A 13,205-nucleotide genomic window follows, 5' to 3' on the forward strand; every position below is an offset into this window, starting at 1 on the left:
GTTAGCTGCTGCTGCACTTACCACTATAAGCTCAGAAAGAAAAGATGGCAGGAACTACATCAAAGGCTAACAGGAGTTATATCTGAGTAATAGGAAGGTGATGTTACTTTTTTCTTTTTTACTTTCTATATTGAGGACCATTTTTCATTTTTAATAGTGATTTTACAGTCAGTCAATCCTCTTACCAAGCAATTCTACTTCTGGGAACTGTTCTAAGAAAAAAATTCTGAAATGTGGAGAAAACTTTAGGGATTATGGTATTCATCAGTTCATTTTGAAAATAGTGTAGCATTGAAAACAAAATAAATGTGCCACAGTGGGGAAATGCTAAATGAATTATGGGGGTTCATATAATGGGATGATATGTCATGTTATAACACTATTACAATGTTAGTTACAAAGAGTTTACTAACAAAGAAACATGCTCATGTTGTAATGGCAAATGAAGAAGGGACTCCTTTGCAAGTTCAAGGTCAGGAGGTAACTTGCTGGCCTAGAAGGTGAGCATCAGTGATCCCCTCTGTTTAGACCACAGAGAATGGTTGGTATCTAGGCATCACTGCTCTTATGGAAATCTTGGAACAGAGAGGACATTTCTTTGTGTGGTCCTCTCCACTGAGGATGTGGGGTAGGGAGAGTGCAGTCCATGATGAAAGAGGCTCTTGAAAAGCTTGTGGTCCATTTGTAGAAGCTCCTTCTCTACTTGTAGCTGGGGAAACGTAGGCCTTGAGAGAGCAAGGGACTTGCCCAGGGTCACGTCGTACACCATCCACAGAACAGGGGGACTGAATTCAGTGATATCTCCTCTGCATACCATGGGAGCATTATCCCACACTCACGAAGGATGGACTTGCCAGAGAGGCTAGGCAGGACACTAGTGAAAATCTGAATGTGGAGCCAAAGGAAGTTCCCGGAAGTTTCCACATTATTCTCTGGTTCTCACTGAGACAAAAGTAGCGTAGCACAGTGATAAGAAATGGGGTTCTCCCAGTCCCTCCAGGGGCATTGAGGAAAGAGGCATTTGGAAAGAGCAGGCTTATGCCCTGGTCTCCTCAAATCCACACATGCAACTAGCTCTCCAGGCTCAGCTAAGGAAGGGAAAGAACATAAACCTATGTAACTGGAACACTTGAATCCAAGTCCAAGCCTAAAATGTCTGGAAATCTTCAGTCTTCTGCTGTACCCTGTCATGGAAGGTGAGGTGGGAGGAGGCAAGGAGAAGACAAGAAGACCAGGTAAAATATGATTACAATTCTCTGGACCTTGGCCCACACTCAAGGTAATACCAGAGGAAGTGGTAAAAAGGTGTTGGGTTATGGTGTATTTTGAAGGTAGAGACAATGGATTAGCTATAGGTGTGAGCAAAGAGGCATAATGGGAACACCAGTAGTTGTGGCCTGAGCATTTTTCTCAGCTGCAGTGTGGAGAAAATGTGCATATGTGTCTATGGGTCATGTGTCTATGGATGCTGACATGAGGCTACACCACAGAAATACTTTTGAATCTCTCTGTGACTCAGTTTCTTACTCTGCAAAGTGGGAATTGCAATAGTAGTGACCTCACAGGGTTGTTGATGACACTGAAAGAATTAACTCATATAAAGTACTTAGAACTGTCTCTGGAAAACGATAAATGCTAGGTAAGTGACATAATCACTTCTCCTACTCATAAGCATATTTTGACAGGTGAGAAGCTCAGCTTATCCTGTCTATATTGACTCTTACTTCGGGTACTGCCTAGGTGTTCTCTGATGGGATTTGATCTGAATCGTCACTGGCTGGATCCCTCTCCATGGGTCCATCCTACCCTGCATGGAGTGAAACAACTCATCGTCCAGATGTACAACGACCCAGTAAGTAACTGAATGCCCTCCACAGCTGCTGATCTATGGCTTGATCTGGCAAAGGGCAGCATTGTACTGGGAAAGTCCACTAGAAGCTGCAAATTAGGAATACACAGCTAAAACCAGGGAGGCACTAGGCCTGCTCTTCTCTGAATCCAGCAGACCCAAGGACCTTCTCCCAATCTCTTTTCCTGCAACCTCTCACAAATAGTGGATTCAGTTTTGGAGGTCTGGAGGGTTAAAGGAAATATATTGGAGTGTATCCATATTTGTCAGGGATCTTTGGTTACAAGCTAAAGAAATAGGACTTGAATTAGTATAAGAAAAATAGAGAATTTATTAGAAGAATATCAAGGGCATGTCGTGTAATTGAAGACTGTAACCTGGCTTCTTCTACACATAGGGAACATGACTGCTGAGTGTCACATCCAAAGGTTCTCAACACTACAGTAACTTATGCTCATTTTCCAGTTCCAGTTCCAAAAGGATTGTGATTGACCTAGTTGGGAGGACAGGCCCACTTCTGGGCAAGTCAATTCTGGCTCAGAAGACAAGAATATGTAAGGACAAGGCAGCCTCTCTGGAACCATGTGGATGGAGTTGGAGGGTGGGTTGGTACCTGTTTTCAGAAAAGAGGGCCTACCATTTCAGAAGAAAGAAGGGGACATAGGCAGACAGAACAATGGGTGTTCACACCAAGTTTGCTCCCCGGGGCAAGTTCTTGTTTGTAAGAAATAGGAGAAGACAGCAGGGTTTCATAGCTTAGAGAAATGAAGCAAACCACGGTATTCTGTCTCTGAAGAGCTATCGCAGAATGGGGGGGACAGACCATTTTTTCAGGTGGAGGATATGGGAAAAGGTAGAGAAATAGAACTTTTTAACAACTATAGCTGCCTAAGAATGGAGTATGTGTGTGTGAGCTGTGAGCTTTGCTTTACTAAAAGTGTTCAACTTTTAGTCCAAAAGGGTGCACAGAGGAGACTCAATTGTTGGAAGACATTCTAGTGAAATTCCATTTGAGTCCCTTCCAACTTCAATGACTGATTTTATGACCCATGACTGCTGTCAGGTGAGAGATGGTGATTGCTAAGACAACAAAAGTCACACAGTTGGGGTACTTCAGAGATGCACCAATGTAACCCATTCTACTTACCCTCATTGAGGATGCCAGTGAAAATTTCCTGAATTAAAGAGCGACATAGGTATTGACCAGATAGAAAAGTGCGCTTAAAAACAAATGCATATATTAGAGCAGGGATTAATGAAAAAGTCAGTCCTGAGGTGCAATGTAGTTTTCTTGGCTATGAAACTCAACTGTTATCTTGGTCCTCCTATGTAAATTTTGCTTTCCTAGGTCCTTTCACAGTATACCTTCTGTGTCAGGGCTTGCATAACCATAACCCTAGGATATTTGCTTCCTTCGCCAGCTCATCCTTCTTTGTCTATAAAAGAAGGTGTGAACTGTGCTCACCAAATCCATATGCAGAGATAGAATGATTGTGGTTTTCTGCCTTTCTCTAAGATTTGAAACCCCACTGTCTTCTCCTAGTTCTTACAGACATGAACTTGTCCCTGACCTCTCAATGTCATCCTGATCAGCTTTCCTTGCAGAGAGAAACTGCTTCTGATTTTCTCAGGAAGAATCGGTAGTCTGCAGAGTTCTGCCCTCCCAGGCTTCTGTGTTGACTGCAGTTTCCCTGATAGAGTAGCAATACTTCCTTCTCAAAGAGAACAAGCTCCTACATTTTTTTTCTCATTTGGCTGATAATAGATATTCAATAACTGCATGTTGAGTTGAATTGGACTGAACACAGAAAATCCTATTATGCCAAATGCAATATGGTTTATAGATACAAAACAATTATTCCCAGGTAGAATGATGAGGCACAGTAAAAAACAAACTAAACAAACAAAAAATGGCATTGGACCAGAAGGAGTGACAGAGTGGAAACCATTGAACAAAGTGGTATTTTAGATAAATCCCCAAAGAGAGAAATGGGAGTTTAGGGGCAGCCTGGGGGAGGAACACAAGGGAAGTAGGTTAGGGTTGCTAAAGAGGAAAAGGCTTCAGCATGCCATTGCTGTCATTAATTATTGATTTACTCACAAACAACCGGGTGCTCATTCATGCTACAAAACACAGATCCAGCAAGAGTGAGTTACAGAGATGTTAGGAAATGATTTGCGTCATGAATACATTGATCATCAGCTGGTTAGATCTTAATAAGTACATCTTGGGTGCTGAGCTAGTTGTATAAGCCATTTTCTTACTGAAAGGCTACTCATTTATGCCTCAAGCAAGGGTGTGGAGCACTAATATAGGAGTCAAGCTGGCCTGGAATAGCATCCCAGCTCCCTCAGTTCCTTCCTCTTTTCCCCACTCTCTCTGTCCTCACTCAGTCTTTTACTCCATTTTTTCCTTTCTTCTCTATTTATTTATATATGGGCTTTCTATGTGCACTGAGGTTCTACTAGTGAAAAAGAAAAACCCTAACCCTTGCAATATAGTGGGGAAATAGACTTTAAATAAGTAAATACTGATAAATATGTATTTATAAGATATGTCAGGGGTTACCAAGAACAAAAGCACAAAGTATGACTTCTAGGTAGAATGGTCATAAGTGTTGGCTTTCCTGGGGCAGTTCTGGTGTATACCTACCGTCCTGGAGTATCTTTTAACAATGCCCTCTTTTCACTCTCAAAATTGTTCTGATTTGGATGATAAATTGTACACTCTGTCTATTAAAAATGATGCGAGGCCAGATGCGGTGGCTCACCCCTATAATCCCAGCACTTTGGGAAGCTGAGGCAGGCGGACCACCTGAAGTCAGGAGTTTGAGACCAGCCTGGCCAACATGGCAAAACCCGGTCTCTACTAAAAATACAAGAAAAATTAGCCAGGTGTGGTGGCACATGCCTCTAATCCCAGCTACTCAGGAGGCTGAGGCAGGAGAATTACTTAAACCTGGGAGACGGAGGTTGCAGTGAGCCAAGACGGCGCCACTGCACTCCAGCCTGAGTGACAGATCAAGACTCCTTTTCAAAAAGTATAATAATAATGATGCAAAAACACCTAGCACAGTGCTGGTGTATAGCAGACCCTCAACAACCATTACCTGGATCTGATTCAAATTCACATCTGACTTCAGACATCTTTGTGCCCAGTTGCAAACACTGCAGTGCCCTGAGGCATCTGCCCTAAGAGCTTTAAGTGCATTTCTGCTCCAGAATTTCAGTGTCACATACATAGTCACTCAACCCTGAACTATCTGAACTGCCAGGACAACTTCTGGGCTTTTTTCTAAATGCACAGCCTCACTCCTCCTGTCCAGGTTGCCTTCTGCCCACAGAATCAACAAGCAGAGAATCAGCAAGACCCTCCAACATCAACTGTCATTCCTTCAGGCCCTGTGCTGGGTGCCGAGTTCACAGCCGGGTGGAGACAGACATTTACAGACAGTTATTCTAGGTGCATTTATAGAGTAAAGCACAGGGGTTGTGGGAACCCAACCCAGGAGGCAACACCTGGGCTGATACATGAGGGATGCTCAGGTCAGGGAGAACTTTCCAGGCAGAGGAAACAGCATGTGCACCTGCCCTGAGAGGGTGTCTTACTCAGGAGGCTGGAAGTCATTCAGTGTGGCTGGTACCAGGGGCAGACAGAAGAGGTTGTTATGACACAGGGAGCAATCTGGACTTTATTTTCATGGGAATAGGGAGCCACTGAGGATTTTAAGCAGGGAATTGACAAATTAGGTTTGCATTTCAGAGAGACCCCTCTGGTGCCTGTTAGAAAAATAAATTTGGACGGTGCCAAACTAGAGACAGTGAGACCATTAGAGTTTGCTGCTGTGGAGTTGAAAAGGAGGAAGAGGAGTCTAGAGGTAATAAGGAGCCAGACCTAAGGGACATGGTGACTGTGGCTGATGGGAGAGGAAGGAGTCTTGCATGATCCCTATGGTTTTGACTTGGGCAGCCGAGTAGCGTGGCACTTTTCCTGAGATGGGAACCCAGGAGGAACAGTTAGTACGGGGCCAAGTGATGCATTCATCTTTAGAGGTGCTCAGTGTACAGTAGACCTGAAGTGATATGTCTGGCCTGCACTGGAAGGCTTCTGGAATGAGCCCTTCTATGCGTTTCTAACCTGGAAACAGGAGCCTGCTGTCCTTGTATTAGTGATGACATTGACTCCAAAGGCTGCTTTCCTAGCCCTGTGCTCACTAAAATCTTACCCCTCTTGGGGACTTTGGGTATTAAATGATGATCTTGAAAACAAAGTGTTTAACCAAGAGGACTACCGTTGATGTGAGACATAAAGTGTTTCATTCTCCACTCCCATGATAGCTGCCTGTGGACACTGTGGCCTGGCCCCTGTTTGCCAGTTATGATTGATTGTCCCCCAGGGAAAGGGTCTGGTTAACTCATCTCAGGGTCTCTGGCGCCCAGCAGGGACCTGGCTGTAAGCAGGTGCTCAGGATAAATGTTGAGCAAATGATGAAGCGAACCTAGAGCTTCTGTGACTTGGTTTTTGAAGACTTTCCTGATAAAAGGAAGAATTGAACCACAGACCCCTCCCCAATCTTATCTCTCCCTCAGAGTATCCCCTGATCCCACTGCCACCATCACTGTGCCCTCCTTTAATGAAGGCTCTGATCTGGTGACAGAGGTTTCCCTGCAACCTGCTGAGATTGTCCAACACTCCCAGGGATAGAACCTGAGATGGCATCACCCACTCCCATTCCCATGAGAGAGGATTCTGATCATCTTCACATACTTGCTTCAGTCCTGGACTCGGCATCTACCCCATTTTACCCCCCATTGAAATTAGCTCTCTATGGCCATCAAGGGTTCACTCAGATACCAGATCCCTTGTCTTCCCAGTCCCTAACCTGCCCTCACCATCTAACCATGTCTTGTTTGGGAGCTGTACTTAGACATTTTGATATCTTTAGTGGTGGTAAAGATATCAGTTTTAGAACTGGTGGGAGCCAGTTCTAACTCTTCTGTAATCCAGGTCTCTCTTTCCAATTCTGATTTTAGATCTGAGATCTAATTAGCACCAGAAATGATATTACCTTTCAGGCGAGAGCTTACCCGCTGTCCATGGGAGTTTGGCTTTCTCCTAGCACACACACCACAGAGTATGACAGTGACTTCACATGACACAATCAGCCACACAACCAGAGTCACTCACCCACAAGGCCACAGACAGGGCCCTCCTCTCACAGCTATATCCAGTTATGATCTTAGAAAGCTAAGCCCATATGTGAATGGGCTTCCCAGGACCATCCATCTGCAACTCCACTAGCATCTAACTATGTACTTGTCAGGTGCACCCAGTGTTTGATGAAGCTAAATAACAAAGTAGTGTTTGCCTTAAAATCCTCAGTTAATTGACTGCAGCACACATTTTTCAATGTTCCCATTTGCAAGACTCTTGAGCTGTCTCTGGGGTTACAGAGATTAATAGGGCAGAGTCCCAGGTCGGGAGAAGCTTACAATCTGATGAGAAGGCCAGACCCTCATGAAATTTTAATTCCAGGCAGTTAGGAAGGTGTGCTATAATTAAGCAAACACAGTGCTTTGGAAACATGGGGCTGAAAGAGATTAATCCATGCGGGGGTGGGGGGTGGGTGATCCAAGGAAGCTTTTTTGAGAAATCTGCATTTGTACTGGTCCTTTGGAGATTGGTAATACTTCATCAGGTGGCTGAGCTTTGGAGAGAAGGGAAGTTATAGGGAAAGGGGAGAGGGCATTCCAGGAAAATCTGAGCAATGGAATGGAGGTGGAAGACCTCAGCTTCTGGGCTTGGTGTGCAGGATTTATAACAGGTAGCTGTGAGGAGGGCATGTGAGGTGCAGGCTGAGGAAGCCCATGGATGGGTTTGGACACTGCCCCAAGGCATTTGGCTTCTTCCTATGGCCCAATGCTCTCTTCTTACTAAAATCAAGGTCTCAGGCCCACTTTTAAATTGATTTTTAACTGAATTAAATGTCACGACTAAAAAAAAAAAATCAAAGCAAGGAAACAAAGTGCCACTTGTTACGAATATTCCAGCATATATCCTCTCTCAGTCTTGAAAATCAGAGTAGTCCGTGGAGAGTCCTCAAAAACGCTGGAGCAAGGGAAAGAGAGATCAATGAATAGCGTTTCCAGCCACTCAATTCTTCAATCTAGAAATCTTGGAGTCATTCTAAAATTTAAATCCACCTGGGTCTGTCTTCCCTGCTTTAAATTCTTTCAGTGGGCCTGCATTACTTCTGGAATAAAGGCTAGTGTTCCCTGGCATGCTGTTCAAAAACATGCCCTATTCATTTCATTCAGCACCTTTCTGTACTCCCAGGACCTAGCACAGAACCCGGCACTGTAGAGAATATTCTGTTGAATGATGAATGCACTGATGAATAAACAATGCATGCTTTAGAAAATTACTAAGGCTGCCGTGTGGAGAGTGGATCAAAGGAGGTGAGACTACGTGGGAAGAAGGGAGACCAGGTAGGTGCTTACTGCCATAGCCGAGGTAAGAATGATGAGATCCCAACTCAAGTGAAAAGGCTGTTGCTAAGAAGAACCCCCCAGGGTCTGTCTGGGGAGGTGAATGGGTTTCCAGCAGCCCTTTCCTTTACCTCCTGAGTCCCTCAGAACCCAAAGTTGCTATTTTGAGAGGTTTGTACGCTCCGAGGTGATTTTCCCCCGTTTACTAGAGGAGAAAGGCCCTCATCAGCTGCTGCCTGTGTTGCTATAACAACTTGGCTGCAGCTCTTTTAGACAGATCCGTTTCCTTAAATCATTTAAGGAAAATTAGCTGCCATAACAACGCAGAGCAGTTTTTAAAATAGAGCAACACGGGGCTGGCTTTTTTTTTTCTTTTCTTTTCTTGCCTCCTGCAGCCCTTAAGATAAGCTGCTCTCTTTCTGTCAAATACATAAATAAATTATAACACATTTACTTGACAAACAGAGCAGCTGGTGACATGGTCAAATAACACACACAGAACCAGCACTCATTCACACCAACTCACAAAATACACACACAGATACACACACACAAGCACGCAACATAGCCATATGCAGAAAACACATACATTCACAAATATCAAACAGAAAATACGTATACATAAAAACATAAACATGGTAAATAAAAACAGGCACATAAACAAGTATGCAGTTCTACATAATTACACCAAGGAGACATACAAAAACACACAGCGCAGTTTCACCATTCAATTAAACCGAGGTCTGTTCTTAGGGGAAGCAGGGGTCCCACTGGGTCACCAGGCTAGAAGGCCCTCGGATGGCAACTCCTTGCTAGAAACCAAGGGACCTGAGTGTCCATACCTGACAGGCTTTCGAGTCCATTGGCCCAGAGGAGAGTCTTTTTGTGGAAGGAGTAAACCCACTTTGTGGAGGGTGAGGGGTAAAGGATACCCCTCATACACCCCACGTACACATCAGAAATAAACTAGGAGGACAGGAGGCCATAGCCATGGCATTCTGGGTGAGGTAATTCTTTACCCCCTATGGCAGGATGTTTATCACTCCCTAGGAAAAGACAGAACCACCCCTGTTAAAAATCACATCCCTAGGGCACTTGCCGACTGTGTCACTGAGGCCTTAGCAACTCTGGGAACTGGACGGTGGGTCCCCAAACCTTTGTTCCATCCCCGTGTTTCCTGACTTGATTATCCCAGAGGTTCCCTGCAGGGAGCAGCTGAAACTGTGTGGCAGTAAATGGGGTTGGGAATAGGAAGTCCTCTGCCAGGGTGGCTGAACCACTCATTTGCTTGGTGCTCATAGGTGAGTCTCTTACCCTCTCCGGGACTTTACTTTCCCCCTTGTCTACACATAGTAGAGGTTGAAGATTGGTCTCCAAAGAGCCCCTCTGGCTCCAGCTTTCTGTGCCAGATAGAGATATCTGTTGGGTATAGCTCTTGATCCGCTGGTGGGCAGAACTTCCACAAGGCACAAAAGTCCTGGCTGCTGCCAGAGAAGGACAGACTGATTGGATGCTTAATGAAAGTGCTTAGTACAAAGCAGATACTCCATAAACGTTAGTTTCCAAAGCCTCAGTGTGCCCATCTGCTAAAAGAGAAGAACAATCTCTGACCTGCCTACCTCACCAGTTGTAGAGCAAGATCCAATATATGTGAGTGGAAAGTGTTTTCTAAAGGCGAGGAAGGATTCTTGCCCTGGAGTTGGGTGGAGAGGAATGTCCTGTTGAAATGTTCAGACAGCAGCCAGCTGCTGGAGGTGCCATGAGGGATAGATTAAAGCACCCACAGCAGCACCACGGGTTGCACTCTTAGGTCTGCTCAAACAGTTTTCCACTCCTACCTACGTGGCCCAGGAAATCAGTAAATAGCCACTGGGGTGAAAGGTTCAATATGGAAATAAACACTTCAAGTAAATGTAATATTGTACAGGGGGCTTTGGATTCATGACATTTTTACAGGTTTTCCTACAACAGTTCGAGATGGTTTATGAAACTTTAAGGAATTTTAAGAGAAATCATTACTTTTCTGAAGGGCAACTTCTCCCACCTGTGATAAAAGACATGGTTTTTCTAACTCTAGATTTTCACTTTGACTCCAGCAGAAAGCAGGGTAGAGATGGATTTCATTCTTCAGAATAATATTCCTGTCAAGCAGGTTGCCTCCTTCAATTTCTGTAACACCTTTTCATCGCGAAAGACTCTGGATACCTCTCAACTACTGACTAGATACATATTACTTCAATTGTAGAGTTTCTAGAAGGTTCTCTTTGAGTCCAGCCCATTACACTCTCTATGCCTCAGTTCCCCTGTTTGTAAATTGGGAATGGCAATGCTCGTCTCCTGGAATTTCTGTTAGGATTAGATACTATGCATATACATAACCTTTAGTAGCAGGTATATGAGAATAGACTTTACGTACCTGGCTATTGCAGCACTTACCTCACTGTCCCCCAGCCCCAGCTCCCATACTCCACTACACACTGTAACTCTATTTAAGGGCTTAGCCTTAGCATTGGTTATTTTTATATCCCCCAACACCCAGCACAGGGAACAGGCCCTCAATGAATGTGTGTTAGGAGAGAGGGAGAAAAGGCAGGCAGGAAAGAAGAAAATCACTTATTAAAACCTGGAAATGCATAACTATAATTCCAGCATTTTGAGAGGCTGAAGTGGGAGGATCACTTAAGGCCAGGAGTTTGAGACCAGCCTGGGCAACAAAGTGAGACCCCATCTCTAAACAACAAGAAAAAAGAAAGAGAGACAGAGACAGAAAAAGAAAGAGAGTGAGAGAGAAAGAGAAAGGAAAGAAGGAAGGAAGGAAGGAAGGAAGGAAGGAAGGAAGGAAGGAAGGAAGGAGAAAGAAAAAATGAATTAGCTGGGTATGGTGGTGCAGGCCTTTAAGTCTTAGCTACTCAGGAGGCAGCAGCAGGAGGATCCCTTAAGCTCAGGAGTTCTTGGCTATAGTGAGCTATGATCGCGCCATTGCACTCCAACCTGGGCAATAGAGCAAGACGCTGTCACGCGCGCACACACACACACACACCTGGAATTAACATCTGAATAGACTTGTGAAAATACAAATTCGCTGAGTAAAGTGGAGAAAAAAACATTCCAAGCCAAGTGACACTCTCAAAATCCGTACTCTTTAGAACCCACCTGCAAGCCTATCATCTTCAAGGGTTCCCTGTATACTTTGTTCCACAGTGAACCCTCATTTCTTTGTTCTTCTGCAAATCCCTCCAGTGCAAAGGATCTACCTTCACCTCCCTGCTGCCCTGGCCAGGGCCAGATGCTTATTGGTAGCTCAGTGAGAACCTCTTGAGCAGTTGACTGATCAAAATGCAGTCTCTCTAGAGGGTAGTTGTTTGGATTCCTACAGGCATCCCACAGAGCTGGGTAAACCCCCTGGTTAAGGTGCACATCATGCTGTGTTTTAGTGATCATTTTCCTGTCTGTCTCCTTTATTCTTTGAGCTTCTCAAATACAAAAATTGTGTCTTTTTCATTTTGTTTCTCCATCTCCTGGCAGAGTCCAACACTTAGTAGGCACTCAATGAGTGTTTAGGAAAATCTTGGTAGCTCCCTTATCTGACCCATCATTTCCCAGCAAGACAGCACTGAAACATCCCAGAGAAATTCATTGCAGTCTCAACTTTCAAACCTCTATAATTCTCTCTCACTGTATTGCATTTCCATTAACTAATCTTTCCTTCATATTTTGCCCCTGCTGATCCTCTGTTACAAAGAGCTCCCACATATGGAATCTCTTCTCAAGCTCACAAATCTGGAAATTCTGGAGCATTAGAATCCACCCACATAGAATCTCCATCAGAAACCCACAGATTCTAAAGTTTTCTTCTTTGCTCCCTCTCTGCTGCTGATATCTATTCAATTTACACTGGTTTCAAAATTAGACCAAAATTTCTTCTCCATTTTCTATGTCCCATGGTCACTCAATTACCCAGGCCACAAATGAGCTAAAAAAGAGTCTCTGTGGGTAGTCTGACAGTCCTGCAATAACCTCTTCTCAGTTACCAAACTACTCCAGTTTATCCCAGGTCATCTCTTCCAGGAACTTTTCCAGTTAACCCACTCCATCCATTTGTTACTCCTCCCATATACTCCTCCCTTTCCATACCCCCATCTGAGCAGGTTGCAATCTGCATATAGCCTGCTACCCCATTAGGGACTCAGCTGAGCAGGCTGCAGAGTACAGGTTACATTTTAGGGTGTTTTGTGTTCAGTATGTGTGGAACTTCTCCAAGAGTTATTTTTGCTTGTTGCCGTTGAGAGGCTGTCAAGCCCAAGATAAATTCACTCTGGTACATCAAATAGCATATTGCACTTCAGAAATCGGCCTTAGCCATGGGAAATCAAGTAAGCCAGATGCCTAATTAGTCTATTATTTACTGTGGTGGAAACAGCTGAATTCTGATAAGAAAAGGACCAGGCTAATCACTCCTTCCAGCAAGAACTGAAGTGTGTAACCTTCTATCAGGAAATTGCCCCTATTTTCTTTAAGTCCTAATGCCCATCTCCCAACTCCTGTACTGGTCCCAAGTGTCTGACTGTGGGAAGCCTTATCAGCTTGGGTATGGCCCGGCCTTCTGGCCAATAAGCCTTGATGCTCTACCACTCAGCAAGTCTTTCTAGGCTTGCTTTCACTTGAAGGCTACTAAAGTGTATAAATAATCTTCCCTAAACAGTAATCTTCAAAAGAAAAAAGTCATTCATTTACCTATTAAAGATTTCCTGAGTGCAGGCATTGTATGCTAGAACATAATGGCAAATAACAGTCCCTTCGCTCAAGGAGCTGATGATCTAGATTAGAGCAGTGGTTTTCAAACTGTTCTTAGAAAAGTTGCAAGGGG

The 13,205-nt window shown here is 44.2% G+C and overlaps 1 protein-coding gene across 5 annotated transcripts in view; it reads left to right on the forward strand.

The window, feature by feature from the left end:
- The window catches only part of LOC101147269 (AGBL carboxypeptidase 4), a 1,515,476-nt gene that overhangs the window by 1,399,993 nt on the left and 102,278 nt on the right, over positions 1-13,205 (forward strand). For all 5 annotated transcript variants that reach the window (XM_055348249.2, XM_019018134.4, XM_055348250.2 and 2 more), the window contains one exon: positions 1,741-1,852. In XM_055348249.2, the coding sequence (XP_055204224.2) occupies positions 1,741-1,852 (112 nt within the window). The remainder of the gene's footprint in view (positions 1-1,740; positions 1,853-13,205) is intronic.

The sequence above is a fragment of the Gorilla gorilla genome, chromosome 1 (genome assembly GCF_029281585.2).
Source record: "Gorilla gorilla gorilla isolate KB3781 chromosome 1, NHGRI_mGorGor1-v2.1_pri, whole genome shotgun sequence".
Lineage (NCBI taxonomy): Eukaryota > Metazoa > Chordata > Mammalia > Primates > Hominidae > Gorilla > Gorilla gorilla.